We start from the raw sequence: 20,820 nt of genomic DNA on the forward strand, positions 1-20,820 counted from the left end.
CCATGGAAAGCACAAATTCAAGCTCAGTGAAGCTATATCCTGGGTCTTAAGGGGACCAAGGAAAGGTAAGTAGGGCGAGGCAAATTTAGGTAAGAATCTGGTGCTTCTTCCTTGTTCACAAAAACTACATGAGGTGGTCATTTTTAGGATGCACCTTGGTTTCCCCCAAAATGTGTACCCAGAAGTGATCTGCAACTCATCTTTGCTCTGTCTTGCATAGGCCTGAGTTTGCAAACATGTAATGAATATGGAAAACCTATCACTGATGTACACTTGAAAACAAACCCTGGGAATCAATGGAAGCAAACAATTCAGCCCTGCTTTCTCTGTGTGCCATATTACCTTGCCAGCTCAATAATAGGACAGTGTGATGGACTTTAGTTGGTTTTGCATGCAAGTAGAATGTGTTGAACAAAGCTATTAAAAAACCCCAAACAAATGAAGAAACAAAAATAAAAAGTCCAAACAAACCAAAAGGTTATAGAAGGAAATTTTGAGTGATGGAAATTTAGAGGTTTCTAAATGGAAAGTGTGTAATGTATGTGTATGTGTTTAAATTTGTTGGTTTTGTCCTGTGCGGAACGTCTTTAACCAAACAGAACAAAGTTGTGGTGTTGTGGTCGTTGCTTATTTTTTACCTTCTGTTCACCAGCGTGGACGACATCGTCAGCGCCATGCAAGCCACATGACAAAGTCACATGATACGCACGCACATGATTTGGTTGAAAGGAAAGTGGAGGAGGTCACATGGAAAATACAAAAAAAATAATATTAAAAAAACGGATGTAAACAATGGGCAAAAAAGAATCAACAACAGTCACAGATTAAATTAAAAGTCTCAACAAAATTAAATTAGCCGTTCTACCGAAACATCAGGGGAGACAGTAAAAATAAAAAGAAGAACACACCGGCCTGCAAACACAAGATTATCGTTAAAAGGAAAGGAAGCACCAAGTTATTGAGAGGCAAGAGGTTTGGATGGTTAGGCAGAGCTGTGGAGTTGCATATTAATACCAAGTCAAGGCAAGAACAGACCACTTCCCGCTGCAATTCCCAACTTATTATTGAGAGAAGAACAACTATACTTCCCGATGGAATCCACAATACAAAGCAAAGCAAAAAAGAATGACAAGTTATTGGGAAAGGGCTCGCCCAACGGAAGACGTCAACGTCTGGGGTTTATTGCAAATGGAGCTTGTCGTTTCCTTCCTGTCGACGAATTCTCCTCTGGAAGAAAAGCAAAGCAAAGCAAACCCTCTCCACACACATCTTCCTAGTAAGGAGAAGGAAAAAAACACAATTGAACTAAGTCTTTGCCGAGGATCCAGCCGTGTGGGAAAAGTCCAAGGAAAGCAGCAGGTTGCCTAGAAACATCACACGCTGAGCCAAGGTCCGCAAACTGGCAAAGGATCAAATCAATGGAGCAGCGAAGTTGGAACGGGGTACATTCAGATGGAAAGAGCGAAGCTGCAAAGTGGCCCCATGACCATCTCTCCCCATGTAGAAGCTTGCTGGCCAAGATGGTCGCCAAAGGACTTTCGGTGGCTTTGTGGTAGAAAAAGGTCAACCCAGTTGACTTACAAGACATCTGGGGGTGTAGCTCAGCCTTAAATTTTGGCTTGCTTCCCCTTCCTATACCATCTTGATTTTTATCCATTGAAACATAAAAGCTTCATCAAATCCTCAAGATTGAAGGTGGTAGCTAGGGATACTAAAAGCATGGACTACCTTCTCCTGTATAAACCTACTCCTAACAGGAGAGATTATCACACAGTAGACAGGATGCCCTTGTCCCGTCCCTGTCCCATCCTTTCCATGTGATTGTGCGGAGATATACACATGACGGTATTATCCCATTCTTCTCAATCACGATAAGACTTTGAGACGACGTTGCATTTATCCTGTCCTTCTACTGTCCCTGAAGTGGCATGGCCCCGCCACTGTATATTAATGGAAATGCACATTAATACAATGATGGGTGCCACTGGCGGGACAAGTGCGGACGCGATAAGGACAGGAATGGCCCCTCCTGCCCCGTGTGATAATCTCTAGTGCCATCATTGTGGGGAAAGACCTGCGACTAAACTGACTACCAAGACTGGTTATAGGAGCACACAACAAACCTGTTGCAATAGCTTCAACAGGTATGGGTCCATTTCTGGGCACAATTCAAAGTGCTGGTAACAACCCACAGACCTCTCTATCACTTGGGTCCAGGCCATCTCAAATAGCACATTCTCCCATACAAGCCTGCCCAGGCTTCAAGATTTATGGCAAAGGCACTTGTCCTGGTATGACCAACTTCAGAGACAAACCTAGTGGGTACAAAAGGGGGCCTTTTCGGTGACTGCGCACATGTCCAAGGAATCTCTTTCTAGGAAGGCTGGCCTCTTGTTCTCTTGGTGGCAAGGAAAGATTGTTCTACTCCAGCAAGGGAAGAGGTTTTAAATAGAGTGATCTGACTTTTTAAATGATGTTTTAAGCAGATGATCCAGGCTTTTAAATATTTTAATTTCATTTAAATAAATGATTAAAGGATGAGTTTTAAAGTGTTTTAACTTTGACGTTTTGACAGTATGATCTATTGATTTCCACTTTTTAAAACATGTTTTGAAACAGAGGCTGGATGACTCTTAGGGTCTCTTCCAACTCTATGATTCTACGTAGTATGTGTAAAAAAATTATTATGTTGTTACATATAGTTAGGTTATCTCTTTATTTTGTGCCAGCCACCAAGCAGTGGCCATGGAGGGGCTTGCGGCTGGAGCTGCAAGGAATACATGATTTCAGACCTTATTTTACAATAAACCCACTCATTTCTCAGCCATGGGACAGACTCTGAATCACAAGTGACTCAGGTTGCTCCAGACAATAAACCTTTTAGAGGAAGGGATCCATTTGCAATCTGACACATGCACCAAGTCTTGGATGCTTCCGTTCTCTCTCCTGTCCCTACCCAGTAAAATCTCCTTGCACTTCATTTTACCACTAGCCTGATTCATATTTACACTCTGCAAGCATTGAGAAAGAAGCCGGAGGTGGGAGGGAGAGAGGAGGGAAGTTAAAAATGGACATGAGTGCCGTCAATGCTGCATTTTATTGCAGCTTTTGTAATGCTAGCGCTGTGTTTGAGCAGTCTTAATGGAAATGGAAATGTACAACGGAAGAGCTGTTTGATGTTTTCTCACTCGACAAGACATTACATGTTGCTACTCAAGAAGAGAGAGCCATGCGCTTTCATAGAGATTTGCTATTATCTGCCTGTATAATCCATCACCTCTTCGTTTTTCTTCTCTATGAAATAGCAACTGTGCAAAAGAAAGGGGAGGGGGACCTACACAAACTCAGAATATAGGAGGCCCACCAGAAGAACTCTGAAAAGAATCCAGGATTCTTCCATTCTTTCAACTACCATCCCATTTACAGCGGCCAGGTCTGGTTCCATTGTGAGTTGGCCACCACCGCTGAAATGCACCAAACTTGGGGGAGTTTGAGGAGAGTTGCTGAAATTGCACACTTTTCTGATGCCTCCAGGATTGGGCAGAGAAGAAGCTTCCAAAATGTGGTCCCAGGGCAGCATATGAAGCCCCCCATCTCTTTTGCAGCCTGGGACCCCTCATCCCTTTTGTTAACAGGGTAAACTGCTTCAACACAAAACCTCAAAAAGTGTTTATTCACATCTAAACATTAAAAACTACTAATGTTTTCAAAATCAGAAGTAGAGTTTTGGCCACTTTCAGGGTTTAGGAGGAAGTTTTTTGGCAGTCCGCATGCTCCCAGCAAATGGGTTCCAGGGACAGAAAACTGGTCCTTGGGCTTGCTGAAGTTGCTCACCCCTAAAAGATAACATCAAGATCATGGGCCAAGACCTGGCCTCACCTGTGCAACTGTCTATAGACATCTCGACTAGCATGGAAGTTACTTGCAAGACTGGACTGTATGAAAGGGAGAGTGCAAATATTTTCTTTCTCACTGATGCCATTTTCCCCGCTTCGGAACCCCTCCAACATTATAGATGCCCTTATGGTTGAAAATCATCATGCAGCTAAAGACATTTTCTTCTGACAGGTATATCAGAGGTTAAGGGCAAGGGAGTATTGCATCCTTTGAGATTTCTAGCCTCTCCTTTTAATTACGGATATTAACAAAATGTGGGATGTAAGCCACTCCAATTCCCTGTGAAATGCAGGTGGTAAAAAATAGGAGATAAATGAAGCCAATAAAGATCTGCCAATCTTTGCTGAGAAAAGGCATTATGCTGGTTTGTGAATACAAGCACTGGCCTACTTACACTACACAAGTCCCACTGAGCACCTAGTAAATTTAAAAGATCAGAGATGAATGTCAAGAACATAAAGGATGTGAGAAAAACCTGGGGGACAGTTTTTGCTTTTGCAAAGACCATTTTCTTCCCTGTGGAAATTGGTGGCTCCTATCATAGGGCTAATTTTAGCATTAAAGAGAGATTAAAGGGCATTTAAAGCATCCCGCAAAGGAAGCGGAAATGGCGAGTAATCATGAGAATGATTATCACACGAAATTGCGCAAATAAAGCGATATTGAAAATGCATCGTCGCTGAAATCCCCAAAGTAAAAAGATGCACGTTAATGCTTCTTGGTGACCACTTTAATAGTGGGTTTTGTGCGACGTCGTGTGAAATCATTTCACGCAATTACGTGATATTTTTCTGAGATATTCACGGGATAAACTCCCGATCTCCTCCGTGGGTTAAACTCTTTAGTGGAAAGGTGAATCTGTTCAGGGTTTGTTAACATTAATCCTAATCTTAAAGGCAGTATTCCAAGGAGCTGCACTACGACCCCAAAGTTAACTTCAGCATCTTAGAAAAATTCCTTCCAAGTTTGTACTAAAACCCAGAACCCACTGACACTGACCCCTGGCCCCTACCATTTGCAGAGCCAAAGCTCATCTCCTTCCACCACTTCCCACAGGGAAGGACAAAGCTCTGGAAAAATGCAACACCGAAAGCTCCACTAGAAGAAGTTAGGGGCTTCTTTGTCACACCGAATCACTATTTACTTTAAAAGCAGTGAAGAAATTGGGATCCTGTGCAGGGCTGTTATTTTGCTAGGAGCTCACTGGGACTAATTCGGCTTTTTAGCAAATAACCAGCATTCCAAATAGGTTGGTTGGTGGAATAATGCCCCAAGTCCTCTCTGCCAGAGGGAAAAAGACCTAAAATAAACAGCTCCAGGCAGGTTTTTAAAATTCTAAATTCATCCTCTGCAAGCAAAGACCGTGCCACCCACAAAAACACAAGCAAATTCCACATTCGCTGAAACCCAAAAATAAGTAGAGAGTTATTACTCAGTTAGTCATGCACACCTCAAGGGGCCCAATCTTAAGAAGAAAAAGTGCCTCCCTAAACCAGGGTTAATTGCAAATAGTTTGTCAAATTCTCTCCCACCTTCAAATATGTGTTGCTTTGCAGTTTTTGTTTTCTTTGCTGTTGTTGTTCTTGTGTGTCTTCATATTGTTTCCAACTCACGGAAACCCTAAGGCAAACCTGTTATGGGGGGTTTTCTTGGCAAGGTTTGCTCAAGGCTGAGAAGATGTGACTTGCCCAATGTCACCAAATGGGTTTCATGATCAAACCAAAGATCGAACTCTGGTCTCCTTTCTTTATATAGCATTCAAAAACTGCAGAGGAACCACACAAAGTGTCATGTCCCCATGCATCCTTTTTCTTATTGAAGAAATCTAGAATATACAATGATGATGATGATGGGCAGGTCTGTACCTTTTCTGAGTATCAGGAGTAAAGGATGCCTTCGAATTTATCCTGCTCTGTTCTAATTAAATCTACTATATATACTAATGTGTAAGTCTAGAAATTTTGGTCAAATAATTGACGCAAAAAATATGGGTTGACTTATCCATAAGTCAATGTAAGTCCTGTACTACAACTCATATACACACATATAATACATATATATGTATATGTATGTATGTACAGTATATGGTCACCTACTTTTTCTGAGTAGAGAGGCAAAATGGAAGTGTTTTGTCCATCATGGGAGCACCTAAAAAGAAGCAGCAACCATCTCTACTCTCACATGCATCCAGCCTTTATACAATATTTTAAAAATAATATTGTGCATGAAACAAAGTTTGTATATACTGAACCATCAGCAAAGCAAAGGTGCCACTATCTCATCAGTTATGCCTGCCAGAATTTTGTAAGTTCTTTGACATCCTTTTCCTTTGCTTCAGCCTTCAGATCCTTTGCTATATGCCCCTAAGTTTTACCCTCGACTTATCCATGCATGGGTCATAGCAAAATCCATCATTTTGGCCACAAAACCTGCCCCTGACTTATACATGAGGTTGGCTGATAGTCGAGTATATATGGGTCATTTAGTTTGCTACCTCTGCAATTGGCCTGTAAAATCAAGAGGGTGCTTACGAAGAGGAAGGGAAAAGGAGAACATGCAAAAAGTGGAGGATGGGTTGGAAAGCTCTTCTGGAGAGCAGCTAAATATGCTGATGAAATAGATGTTAGCTTCTAATATAGTTAAAAACACAACACACAGGCTTAAGGCGGCAGGCCTTCACTTTGCAATACGAGATCAAGGAAGGGAGTTGCGCAAAGGAGGAGAAGTCACCACAACTTCCGTCATATCCATCAAACCATCCACCTGTCCATGCCAGGTAGCACTAAGGAGACTAGTGTCCTGGACCAAGCAGCAGACCAGGCAGCAGACCATCTTGGAAAGGGTGTTATGGGGCTATGGGGAGAGGGAAGATGGGCTTCATCGGGTGGGAAGGAGGAAGGGAAAGCCTTCCTGCTACTCACGGGTCGGCTCTGCGTTTTCAGATTCGGAAGGATGCTGGGTTGCTATGGAAACATGAAGGATAGATAGGACACATAAAGGTGAAGCCTGGCGTGAAGATAAATTATGAAGGAAAATAAAAGGCAGAGATGGAGTAGGGGGACTTAATAAGAAGACAGCAAAGGCTGCGAGAACATGTACACCTTGATACGTGAGAAAGAGAAGACCATTGTAATATATTTGTCCCTCCATATTCGCTAGGGTTAGGGGCACAGGCCCCCTGTGAATATGGAAAAATTGCAAATAACAAAACCATGATGTTTTTATCTCTCTAGGTCCTCCAGTGCAACTCTGTGGTCAACGACCGAAAGACACTGACTACAGAACTGGACTGGAGGAGCTACAGAATCTCTAGGTCTTTCAGTGCAACTTTTAGTTAAAACTGACCATAGATTTGCACTGGAGGACCTAGATATTCGTAGAGAGAACATATTAATCAAATCCGCGAATAATCAAAGAGAGCAGCTTTCCCCAACTTGGCATCCTCTAGATGTCTGGGACTACACATCCCACCATCCCTGGCCACTGGCTATGCTGGTTGAGATGATGGGAATTGTAATCCATGGTTGGGGTAAGCTCTTAGAAGACAGGAAAGATCCAGGCTCAGCGTTGCACACCAATGTGAAAGGGAGTGACTTTGGGGCCAGTCATTCTCTCTTGTCCTGATCTTCCTTTTCAAAACTGCTGTGAGAATAAAAGTGAGGAAGGGTTGAAGCGGGGAGGAAGCCCCTCATTTTGACAATGGATGTAGATGCATGTGAGGAAGTAGACTTAAGTCTAGGAAAGCTCATGCTGCTGATTTCTTTGTTTCAGTGAGTCTCAAAGGTGCTGCAAGCTCTCTCTACATACCGATTCTACAGACTAACATGGCTATATCTTTGAAGATGCTCAGCTTCCTTTTCGGTCCTGCAATAGGGAGGTGAGTCCGTCCCAGGACTGTTGCGCACCTTAGAAAATGAGAGTTTCTGAGAAAACATATGGGAAGCTTTCCACTACATTTTGGAAACACAACAGAAAGGTGTTAAACCATTTATACCAAGCGCTAAGCAATCCCTTTCAAAAAGCCTCCAAGTTGTTTCAACTTGACAGGAAATTTAGCAGCAATTCAAGGTGCTCTCAAAGCTATTACAAGTTGTTTTCTTTAATTTGGAGGAACAGAAGATCTCATCAGGCGCATCAAAGAAGAGCATCTCTATTTTGGGCAACCTCTGGTAAATAGGACTCATTTTCTCTCTCCCTCTCTGTATGTCTCTCATTCTCTCTCTTTCTCTCTAACTCCTCAGCAAAATTTGAAAAACAACATCCCAGTAATTAAATCCCAAAGGTTATCAGCTCAATCACAATTAAACAGAGGAACGTTTCGTAGCATCCTGTCTCCACCATTTCTCCGCCTCGCGCGCTCTCTGAAAACTGAAATCGGTCGCTCTCCTAATGAAACAGATTGCTTTGTGGTTTTCCATCTGGCACTATTTTGACAGCAGGTACTTTTGATTTGCAAAAAAGAAAAGAGAAAAGGAGTGCTTCAGCTAAAGCTGAAAAGGGCTGCAATGGGGGTATATTTCGATTCTGTGACCTGGCTAAGAAATGGCTTTGTGCTTTCAGCAGTCATCGCACCAGCCCCACATGGTCACGGCTTGAACAACCTTCCCGGATGCTCCAAGAAATATGGCTCTTCATTCCCAGCCTTTGCAGCGCTGATTTGTAATTATGGGCTGTGCATTCCCAGCGTTGCTCCGTCAGCTGAATTGCATTGCTATTAATCTCATCTTTTCAGACATGGCTGCACTGGGCAGCCACTTTATTGCTGGAATGACCCTTCCCAGATAGGCACCAAAGCAGAGGGTCCCTAGCCTTCTTCACAAGTGACTCATTTACATTTACATTTACATTACCACGTTTAAGGGGACTTTTCCAGCCTCCATTATGCCAATACTGGATATCTGCAAACTGGCCTCCGTAATCAGCTATTTTCCGTGCCAAATAAATGCAACTTCTGTGTAGTGGGATACCTAATCTCCAAAATAACAGGTGCCGGGAATAATGAACCGAACGTCAAGCTATCCGTAAGCTTCCCAGAAGAACATGGCTGGCTTTTGTAATGAACCTGGGGGTGAGATGGACTTTGGCACTCGCACGGCAGAACAACTCACCATTGAGATGGAATTCTCATTTCTCGCAGAAGCGCGAGCAATTTTAAGCTCAGGGTGCAGCCAATTTGCTCAAGTGTTAAGTGACCTGTCACCTGCCAGAATACTTGCTCTGTAAGAAGCAGCAGACCATGCCTGAAGCTTTTATTACAGAATGGCTCTCCCACGGGAGTCCTAGACTGGGTAGTTTCCTGTGCAAAGCAATCCTATAGTCTACAGAAGGCACTGAACGCCCTTCCATAAAGTGACAACCTTGTGGAATTTCTAGACTGATACCATGAACCCATATTATGAATATTTTAGCCATCATTCCTGCAATGCTTGGTTACACGGGCCAGTGGTCTGGCTCAGTATACAGTAGGTTTCTGTGTTCTTCCCTGAACCCAGTTGGTCTACTCTTAAAATAGCAGCTGAATGTAAGGATTGGAACAAAGCTTGGAACTGAGTTACAATCCCTAGAATCTTCAGCCCACCTTGATTGGAGGATTCTGGGTGCTGTACTCCAAAAATGTAACATCTTCAAATTCTGTCCTATGATAGAAAATGTATCTTGTAGCACCTTTGAGACTAAATGTGTGAAAGCTTTTGTAGACTCGGTCTACTCCCTCAGGTGCATGGAAGGAATTTTTTCAGACCCAGAGCCTTATCACATGAAAAACAAACCAGGCAGGAAAATGGAGAAGCGTGCTTATCTTTCTGTTTCTGTGACATCAGAACACGTTCATTCTGTTCAGTTGTAAAATGTGGGAGAAGCTGGTAAAAACGTCCCTTTTGCCAAACAGATTTTTCCATCTTGGCAAAATGGACACCTTTGCGAACCTCTGCCATGTTTTTACAACTGGAAGAGAAACAAATGCTCTGACCTCATGCCGAGACAGAAAGATAAACGTGTTTATTTTTAATGTTTGGCAAAAGGGATGTTTGGCACAAAGGCTCTTTGTGAAAGCTTATGTTATAACTTGTTCAGCATAGTTAGTCTCAAAGGTGTTACAAGATCCCTTTGCATACTGATATTTCAGACGAACACGGCTATGTCTGTGAATTCCATGATAGCAAAGTTTCAGCTGTTGCAGTCCAGGCATTAGATGGATAATGCCAAAGGAAACTCAGATATGGACTGAGAGAGGAAAGGGAGAAGCCTCCACTTCCCATGGCCAATGAATGCCAGATGCTAATGTCAGAGTCACACTATCCCTGTTCTCAGCTTCATGAAAAGCAACACACTTAATCTGGTTTTGTGCCAACTGAACTTACTGCCAAATAAGGCTCTCTTTATCCTTGCAGACTTGGAAATGTAGAAATAAAAAAGGGGGTAAAAATAATAATTCAGCATCCAATCTTAGAGTGGAACGATAGCAACAGGAACTGTTCCTTCTGGAGGGCTGTTCATTTATGAAAAAAACTGAATTATAATGAAAGGATAAAGAGAGAATCCGATCTCCTCCCACTTTCCACTCAACTCAGGCGCTACCTCTGCTCAGGTTTGCTTTATTTTATTTCAGCTCCTGCACCCAGAAAAGACTTTTGGCTACAAAACAGGGGGTGGCAACACAAAAGTATCTCTTGCCCCCAGGCTCTTGTGGCAGAAAGAAAAAGGAACACTTGGCTGGCAGGTGAATTCTCATCTGGCAGACTAGCAGGGCTGGACAAGGTGCAAAGCCTGGGTGGTTTGGAGTCAGCCTGGGGGCTTCAATGTTGCCTCCCCCTAAGAACAAGGACATTGCAAGTGAAGTAGGGCACACATGCAGATACGGACAACACTGCATGCTCCGGAGACGGGGACGAAAGAGGCATCGACCTCTTGACTCAGTTCTACAAACAGCTGGGTTAACTGGAAAATACAATGGCTACTCTAGTGTCAGTGTTATTAGGAGATGCAAGAGTTTTATCTGCTAATGCATTTCTAAGGACAAGGAGGAGGAACGTCAGAACAAAACAAAGAGAGAAGTACTAAGTTAAAAAAACAAACAAGCTAGATCTACATTTAATGTTAGGGTAAGAGCACTCCAGGAAAACGGAATCGAGAAAGACTTACGTGGCGGTGGAGTGCCTGCGGTTCCCCCATGGTAGGTACATGGATGAAAAGAAAAGACAAGACACAGACCCCAAAAAAAAAGAAAAGATGTAACAGAGATGAAAAAAAAGGAGGTGACAGAACAAGGCACTGGAAATTTAAAACAAGTGAGATGGCCTTTCTTTGGGCTGGCATCAGACTTTTGAGGGAGGAACATTTACAGTTTCAGATTTCTTTTCACAGAAAAGTCACAACAACCTGCTTTGATTGTCCAAAGCCTCTAAGGGAAGGGCCAGGGGAAAGTGGTGGCATGGAAGAATATGTGCAATTCCTGGTCTTTGCTGAGAGGCTTTGGAGATGGCAGGCGACGTGTTGCATGGAGCAAAAGGAAAGGACAACTTATTCTCGATCATTTCCAGGCACATGCGGAAGACATTAGAGGAAAACAAAAACACGGTGGCGGAGGCGGGGGAAAGGATGGTGGAAGGAAGACCATCCAAGCATAAGCTAGCTGTTGGCAGGTCTGAGTCTGACTGGGAGCGGGAAAGGACTTAAACTGCAAACAAAACTGGGCATAGACAAATAACATATTGCTGCATACTGAATTATATTTAATCTCACTCTGTTTAATTCTTGCTATGGGGTGGGAAGCTGTAACCAGAGAGAACTGCAGACCATCCTTCATTGGTCTTCCTCCAGAGGAGACAAAAGGCAGGGGAAGGTGAAAAATAACCAGTAAGGAGTAAGGGGAAAAAACAGGAGGCCACTGACATGTCAGAGAGGACAAGTATCCACCCCAAGACCTTGCAAGCTTGGCTCACGACTGTTCACTATTGGCAGGGTCTGCAGTGCACAAACAATGTCTGGGGAACTGTATGTTGGATCTGCTTACACTCAACTCACCTACATGTGCTGTGGATGGTGATACACCCAACCACGAAGTCCTAGTCTGGATTATGCTTAATCCTTTTCCAGAGCTCAAGATTTTTAATGCATGCTCCAACCTCATGTTTCTCAGCCATGAACCCACCAAAACTAACTGGCCAGAGGCTCAGGGCAGGCAAATGGATAGGTTTCTTCATAGGGTGGATAAATTAAATTATGGGACTCAGTGTTGGAGGATATGTTGATGACTACCAAAGCAGATGGATTGGGAAGGGGATGGGATGACAGATCTTCTGGAGGGCTGTGAACCATGAAGGCTCTATGAAGCTACAAGGTCCACATGAATTGTGCTGAGCTACAAAAGATGAATGTAGGCTGTGTTTGTTTAAAAAAAAGCCAGATATATTTCTCCAATAAGTATCCAAACCTTTCTTTTCATCACCAGTCCCATAAAAGTGTACCTTGATGGGAGTAAAAGAACAATCAAAATGCTCTCAGAAGAAATATTAGAAAAGAGCTGATGCTATGAAGGAGAGGCCAGAGTGAGACCTGTAAGAGGAACAGGTGCCTTCCATGCATGCTGGGATGCTGCAAAGAGGCAGGATGAGAGGAAAAGAGACGGGCAAGGTTTGCAAAAGCAGGGAAGGAGAGAAGAGCAGGGGTTTACTTACGAACTGGCTGCGTCTTGAACTCGGAAAGAGCGCTCATCTCTCCTGCGCCTTTGCCGTTGATGGCGGACAGTCGGATTGCATAGAGTGTCTCCGGCTTCAGGCCCATAACGGTGAATACACCCTCCATGTTAGCTATACCAGACAAAAGATGAAAGAGAAGGAAGGACACCATTCATTTCATCCTCATCAACATTATTTGGAACTGCAGGAGCTAGAGAGAGAAGGATCTTGCAATCACAGCTTTGAAAGAGATCCCAGTGGTCATTGGAAGGGATCCAAAGCATCCCTAAGAGAGAGTTGTACAAGCTCTGTTTAAAAACCTCCAACAAAGGAGGCCATTTTCTATTCCACAGCCTATCAGCTCTTATTCTCAGGAAGCTCTTCTGAACGTTTTGTTGGGGAAATGCGGCAAAACTGGGGAAATTGACTCCTCAGATGTGGTGGCCACACAAACGCCTCCCTACACAATTCCCAGCATGGAAGTGTCACCGACACTTTTACCAGATCCACCTCTGCTTTTGTCTGCATACAGGGCTGTTCTTCCACTTTCTTAGGCTCTCCTTTGTTTAAGTAAAAGTGACCTTGAAGGAGGTGTGGATATGATTAATAACCAATATAATTTTATTGTATTCAAACACAGGATATTATGTGGATATTACTCAACATTATTACTGTGGAGGCCACAATAAAAAAAAGGCAGAAAGTATAATATAACCTAAGGAGCCTTTTTGAAGTGGTGATTTGAATGTGGGGCCAGGATGCTGGAAGACCAGCATTCGAATCCCAACCCTGGAATGGAAACCTGCTACGTGTCCTTCTGCAAGAAACCCAATGTGTCCAGCATGTGTACAGTCTGGAATAACTGAAAGGGCTTCCAAGCCCAATGGCTTTGCTCTTACCTCACATAGATATCTAGTCTAGATCTAAGAGAATGAAGTAAGGAGTTTGTGATGACCTACCTTCCTTGGCATCGTACATCCTTGCGTGCCAGTCCTCTTCCCCCCGCGCTCGCCACTCTGCCCTGTACCGGAGGATGGGCACGCCGCCTGTGGCCTCGGGTTCATCAAACTCCACCAAGGCAGTGCTGGAGTAGGGCTCCACTCTCTCGATGGAAGGAGCAGATGGTGTATCTGTAGCAGAAAGAGTGGAAACAGAACTGTGAAACCTTGGAGCTGTCTGGAATTTCAGCAGCACATGTGTCTGTGCATGTATGATGCTAAAATTCATCTCTAGCATCTATTTTGTGATCCATTTACCATGGTGTTTTTTTTTTTGGGGGGGGGGCTTTGATTAATTTTCTGCACAAAAAAAGGCAAGATTTTTGCACCAAAAATCCCACTGGGGGTATCTGGAAACAGGTTTTTTTCATCTTCATATTTTCATATTAAAAAATACACGTGTAATTCTGCACAGATTTCCCAGCATTTCAGGATGTGTGAATACTGAGCAACTGTGCAAAATTTCCACCTCTATGTTATTCTTCTCAACTGTGTTCCCCGAGTATTAGAAAATCCATTTTTTCCCACCCAAGAAACAGATAATGGTAAGTGGGTTTTTGTGTGTGTGTGTCCATATTCTCCTCTGAGCTGTCTGCAGGAAAAAAAATGAAATGAAAATGTCCTAATTCCAGATTCCCTTTCAAGAACAGACGAGCGAGTTAATCATTTAAGACATCATTTGATCAGCTCAACAGCTAAGACTTTAGTGAGAGAAATCTTTCAAACCGCTCCGCAATTAAAGAGTTTGGGGGTTTTGGAGGCTTTACAAAGGAATCAGGGATTTGGTACAATCAAGATCTGCAGGAAACCACTGAGAAAACCTGGAAGGCAGCATAGTAACTGTTGGCAGAATATCCTTTCGGTTAAAAAATATGGGAGAGGGTTGCTTATTATCCTATGCCTTCAAAGGCTCACCTGCTTGCACAAGGATGAACTCCGAAGACTCTTGGCCAATCCGGTTGACCGCTGTGCAGTTGTAATTCCCAAAATCGTTTTCGGAGTCCGGTGTTACCTGCAAAGGTAAATTCATGCAGGCATTGGAGCATCTTCCTTATGATGAAAACTAAAAGTGATATTAAGATGGCTCCCTCCTTGCTGTCTTCTATCAGCTTGTGAAAACAAATCTTGAATCAATTGCAACTGGCTGCAGATGGCATGCTGTATTGCTGGTTTTTATCTTCTGCTTTTAATGGATTTGTTTTAAATGAATTTTAAATCCACGGATAGTTTAACTGCATTTTAACAATAACAATAGCAGACCGGGGACCCAATAAAACATTACATAACAACTATCCACTTTTTTCACACAACGCATTGTTAGTGAAATGGGTTTGCTGTAACTAGGTCTGGCAAAAACCACAGCTTGAAATAGCTTTTAAAATCCACAGAGGAAAAAATACTAATAAAATAATACTAATGAGATGATACTAATATTGATAGTATATTAGCAGCAGCAGTATCTGGAGCCCTCCATTTGGGGGAAACAGACAATGGACGCAATAAAGCATTACATAACTATCTACTTTTTCACACAAAGCATCATGAGTATACTGTAACCAGGTCTGCTGAAAACCGTGGGTTGAAATTGCTTTTTAAAACCACAGAGGAAAAGCCACTGAACTGGGGAAAACCACCAAAAAACAAAGGCTGTTCCAAGTCAGCTGGCCAGGAAGCAATGCTGAAGGAGGATTTTTGTCCATCTGTCCCAGCTGGAGGCATTGAAATGGCCACTAGAGATGCAAAAGGCTGGATTAGGCAGACCATGAGTCTGAACCGGTGTCAGGGCAAATTCTGTCTTCATAAAGATGAAGACAGACTGATGCCTGCCTGGCAAAGCTGGCATCCCAGTCTTTGTGCCATTGTACAAGTGACAAAGGATATGGGATTGATAGTACAGTGGACCCTTGGTTTCTGCTGGGGTTTGGTTCTAGGACCACCACCACCCCTCCACGAATAACAAAATACATGGGTGCTCAAGTCCATTTATATACAATGGCAAAGTAAAATGGTGTCCTTTATTTTAAAAATGGCAAAATCAAGATGGGGTGGTGGTGGATTTTTTGGGGGGAGGGAATATTTTCAAGCTGTGGATGGTGTAAACCACGAATGCAGAATCCATGGATATGGAGGGAGCTGACAGTATTAAATCTAGTTTAATTTCTGTTCCATAATGGCAATGTTCACACAGCCAGGGCCACTTATAGGTTCAGGGCCACTTGACTTCGGTACTTTGTTCCACCTTTCTTCCCATAGGGAAGACTGCATGCACTCAGCCATCTCTCTTTCTCATAGTGGTAAAGTTACTTTGAAAGCCCATCTGTTTGTATCTCTGGGAGTATGCCTACATCCCCCTTCAGCAGGAAACGCTAGGTCTCACCTCCAGGTAGCTGGCTGTGGGTGTGTTATAGATCCGAATGTTGCTGTAGTTGGAGCTTGGGAGCAGTTGTCCATCCCGGAACCAGGAGATGACAGCACTGGGGTAGGCAAAGACCTCGCAAGTGATGTTCACCTGGTTGCCTTCCCAGGTATAAACTGCAACAGGGCCCTGCAACTTTGGGGCATCTGGAACAAAAAGAGAACAGTGCAGAGAACATCATTAGCAAAAGGCACCAGAAAACATCTGAAGGTATGTTTTGGAATATCTCCCTTTCTCCCCATACTTTCCTACTCCACTAAGGACTTCAACTTAGTAACTGAGACAATCCTAGGAACAACCAACTAGCACTCCTAGCACTGTTATTCCACACATGGGAATGCATTGGACACTCACTGAGCCGCCTCACCATATCAAGATGCTTCAGGAACTCCATGTGCCGTTCTGACCAAGACTGAATACAACCGGATGATTCTTGGCCTTGGAAAGTCCTGTTTGCTGGATCTGGCTGTGGGTGAGAGCCAAGCAGGTCTAGAAACCCTGGTGGGGTTCAAAGAGCCAGATATGCCTTTGTTGGGTTCACTGGCTACCTAAGGGAATGAGGGTAAGGCCCTACTATATTAGACTTCAGAAGCCAATTTGTAGCTGTGATGGGGTGCATATAAAATATAATGTGCATATGACTATGGAACTCTTAGCTTTCTGGATCTCTTGTTCCATCTGATTCTTGCCTCTTGGCAAGACAAAAGTCAAAGTGTGGTGTGTGTTGGTCACCCAACTCTGCTTTTTAATCTCCTCCTTACTCCTCTCACTACCTGTTCAATTGCTATCTCTACAAGCTCATTCTACACTAATGTTCCATTAACAAAAAGCTCTTTGGATCGGAGTACCGAGGAAGAAGGAAAAGAGCAAAATTTGTGCGCATCAAGGAGTGAGGAGAGGAAATGGTGGAACAGAACCACTCACATTGAACTTCCAGGTACATGGCTTGGGAATCTTGCCCTATAGTGTTGCTGGCGATGCAGACGTACTCCCCGGCGTCTGTGTATTGGATGTCTTTCAGTGTCAGGGAAGACACGCGCGCATGGCTGCGCACAACGATGCGCCCATCCAGAGTCTAGCAGGAAAATGAGTTAGAGTTTAGGAGACACCTTATGAGAAGACAAAAGCACATCGAGAGCGGGGCCAGGGACAGATGACAATTCAAGAAAGGACACTGCAGTAACCAACCCCTCTGCCTTGTTCACTCTCTCTCTCGATTCCCTCTCTCCCAGATGTTTCAATGGAATGGGAAGACACCTGGCAGGTGAATTAAAGTTGAACTTACTCTGATCTTCTACACTTTCAGCTGTTTTTGAAATAACTCACACACCCTCGGCTAATGTCTGCAATAGACCTATTGTGCCGTATGAAGCCCTCCTCCAATTTGCTCTTGAATCCATTTCCTTTATGGCTGTCCGCAGCCATTATGGTTGCCACCATTTTATCCCTTAGTGCTGAGCTAAAGCTGTAGGGGGCTTTGGAAAAGAGGTAAATGCTCCCCACATGGCCTGGGTGACTCTCCCAAACTCCAGGAAAGTGGTAACAATTGTCGTAGCTGCGCACAGCCTTGGGTGGGAAAAGACAGAGGCTGCATCTACTCTGCAGAATTAATGCTGTTTGATACCGCTTTAAATTCAATGGCTCAATGCTATGGGGATTCTGGGATTTGTGGTTTTGTGTGATATTTAGTCTTTGTTGTCTGGTGCCACAACAAACCATTAATCCCATGGATTCCATAACATGAAGCTGCGGCAGTCAAAGTGGTGTCAAACTGCATTAATTCTGCAGTGTAGAAGCAGCCTTAGAGTTGTATAACTAAAGGAGGCAAACTGGGCTTTTTTGTTATTCAAAGGAGTGCACAGAAATCCCCAGTGTTGTGATAGTGTGCTTCTGCCATTTCGTGAAAGCATACATTAGCAATCGCAGAAGAACTTGGAGACGAGTTGGCCAATTCTCATGTTACGATGCAGCCCAAAGTATGGTACTTTGCCTTCATACTTTCTTATCATCCTTGGGTGATGTTGCTTTTTAAAAGACCATCACTCTCAAGATCTTTCAAGTCAGGCTGGCTGGGGGATTCTGGGATTTGTAGTCTAACTATAATTCTTCCCAAGGTCTTGCCTCTAACTGTGCTGCGTCTAACAAAGTCCAGATGGGAAGCCCAGCTTCCCATTCTAGTCAGGTCAATTCCCCTTGTTAGCAGCTCCCTGCGCAATTAGACCTTTTAAAAATATTTTAATTAGTTTCATTATTAAAAATATACAATTCCACTTCTTGAATTATGAATATATGGGTATGTATTATTTACTTCCTTCTGTCAAAGATCTGGCGTTAATTAAATCAAAGAAGGCTTTCATTTCTGTCTTTGTACAAATACGTCTACTTACACACAAACTCTTCCAGCTGTCAACCCTCCTATTTGAACATTTATTGTATAACTAAACATTCAATACTAGTCAATCATATTTGATAAATCTAATCTTTATTCATTACTTTCTGCTTCCCCCAACCCCAAAATTTAAATATCTTGAAGTCAAAAGGCAAAGTTCTATTAACGTAAATCTTAATCCTAGAAACCCATTGTGTGTGTATCACTCCATCTTTTATTGGAATTCATCATTAAAAGTTTCCATTCTTTAATGAAACATGCTGTTGATCCTTGTCTAAGTAGTTAGACAAGATTTAGTTTTCCCTTTTCTGCCGAATCACAATTGGAATTTTTTCATATATATAGTTCAAAATCCAGTTCTCTGGAAAACCCGCAAACATAGATGTACATGACAAAGAAAAGGTGCAATTTGTCCTTTGCAGCTGCTTCTCAGAGGCATTGCAAAATCAGTCTTGCAAGTGCACAGATGCAATCACAGGATTATGTTTTCCATATTACATCCTTGTTGGCAAAGTTTCGGCCCTTCCCTTTTAACACAAACACATTCAGTAATATACATTAAGGATCCAATGCAGACACACAGAAAAAAAATCTTAGAGAGAAACTGCAGGTTGCTTTAAGAAAAAAGAAACAGCATTATGTCTCCAGTTGAAGAAACATCCTTATAGCAGTTACCGGGAAAATGCAAACACAACCCTCCACCAAAGAAAGGGCTGCATGTATGAGCAATTTTTACCCCATTCAGGGCGAAAAAGCAGCAAGAGCTTGTCAGGGAACTCTCCCCTCCATCTTTTTTCATCTCCGGCATCCCATAATACGCACATCAAAAGTGATCCTTGTGGCCTGATTAGGCTCACATCAGCTACAAAGGGAACAGCGCTCCGCTGAATGCCCAGTTTTATCATCGGTCGCCATGGCAACGGATGCAGGATGATGCAGAACGTCTTTGGTCTGGGTACCAATCCATTTGCCAAGGCAAGACTTTTGCTGGGGACACATACATTTATTTGCAAAGGCTTAAACAGCCCCTGGAAACCAGCCAACTCTGCAGAAGGTGCAGCATGTAGGAACCATCTCAGGCATTGGGGTCTTAGTCTCAAAATGAACAACTTCTTCCATGTGGAAAATTGGGAGAGGCTCATTCTTGGGTCCATGTTGGGAAGCTGCAGCCCACCCTGGCTTTGCACTGGTCCATGTGACAAAAGAGACCCACAAGAGATGGGACCAAGGGTGAACTAGACCCTGAAGCCCACCCCCATCCTTTGGGGGACAATGTCCTCATTCCCTCTCCCATAGCTATGTGGGATATTCAATCACATGCTCTCCTTTCCCATCCCCCTGTTCTTTTACTTGGGACCCTGTAAATCCTTGACATTTACAATTCACATGATAGCATTTTTTTAATATAATGCAAGGCTGCCTTGCCCCAAGAGAAGGCTTGAAAACAGGTAGGAACTGGGGACTAACCAGACTTGGTGTTCTCCAAAGAGCTGCTGTTAGCCTTGGAAGTGCAGGCACAGCCATTAATATGGTGCCCGTATGTTTCCCCTTCCATGGCTATCAACAGCTGGGGACAGTGGAGGCTTAGTCCCCTGTCCTTGGTCCCTCATCCCCTTATCAGACTTTAATATGAAAATCTAGTATGGCCCCTGACCTCACACTGTTGCCCACCCCTGTTCTAGAAGATTCAGAAGCACCTGATAGCATGAACAGTTTAGGGTGCATCTACTATACAGAAATAATGCAGCTTGACACCACTTTATGGCTCCAGTCTACAGAATCCTAGGATTAGTAGTTTGGTAAGACACCAGCACTCTTTGGCATAGAAGGCTAAAGATCTTGTGAAACTACAAATCCTAGGACTCCATAGGATGGAGCTACAGAACTTGTAGTGGTGTCAAAATGGCATTCTTTCTACAGTGTAGATGCACCTTTAGTCCTCCTTTCTCCGCTGCCTTTCACACTTGCATGGAAATACAACGCTTGAAGAGAAACTCCATGGTATGTCTCCTCTCCTTCTTGTCTTCTCATTACGGGAAGGGCTTTAGAGATGGAAGGAATCTCCTCCAACTGGGTCCTCATCAGAAGGAGAAGTTCCCCATCTCCACTTTTGCCTTGGGAGAACTGAGTACGAGAAAAGGTTAAGGAGGTTGTTGTGTGGCACTCATACACATCAGCTAATGCATTTTGCAAAGTGGGCCTTTTAATTTCTTGCAGAAGACTCTTGTATTCCTCTTCTTTGAGAATCAAGAGTGCTTTTCACACTTACTTTCTGACCCAGTTCCTTTTGAGTAGCACAACATTCACATTGACCCATTTCAAGGAGTCTTCACCATTGCAAGAAAGGAATCCTGCTATTCTGCATTCAAAATCTCAAAAATCATTTGATCTCAGAACATCGGTGCTCTTGCAAGTATATACTGATATACTGAGCTTGAAGTTAAG

General features: G+C 43.3%; 1 protein-coding gene across 12 annotated transcripts in view; it reads right to left on the reverse strand.

Moving 5' to 3' along the window:
• The window catches only part of LOC149306923 (neural cell adhesion molecule 1-like), a 210,877-nt gene that overhangs the window by 34,112 nt on the left and 155,945 nt on the right, over nucleotides 1-20,820 (reverse strand). For 6 of the 12 annotated variants that reach the window (XM_089538798.1, XM_089538789.1, XM_089538791.1 and 3 more), the window contains 6 exons: nucleotides 16,911-17,061; nucleotides 15,948-16,132; nucleotides 14,486-14,582; nucleotides 13,532-13,702; nucleotides 12,573-12,704; nucleotides 11,038-11,052 (listed from right to left, as the gene is read on the reverse strand). In XM_089538798.1, the coding sequence (XP_089394924.1) occupies nucleotides 11,038-11,052; nucleotides 12,573-12,704; nucleotides 13,532-13,702; nucleotides 14,486-14,582; nucleotides 15,948-16,132; nucleotides 16,911-17,061 (751 nt within the window). The remainder of the gene's footprint in view (nucleotides 1-11,037; nucleotides 11,053-12,572; nucleotides 12,705-13,531; nucleotides 13,703-14,485; nucleotides 14,583-15,947; nucleotides 16,133-16,910; nucleotides 17,062-20,820) is intronic. The other 6 variants (XM_089538790.1, XM_089538788.1, XM_089538792.1 and 3 more) reach the window with 1 other exon arrangement.

This window comes from Sceloporus occidentalis, unplaced genomic scaffold, assembly GCF_023333645.1.
Source record: "Sceloporus occidentalis isolate IW3139 unplaced genomic scaffold, rSceOcc1.0.p SCAF_9, whole genome shotgun sequence".
Lineage (NCBI taxonomy): Eukaryota > Metazoa > Chordata > Lepidosauria > Squamata > Phrynosomatidae > Sceloporus > Sceloporus occidentalis.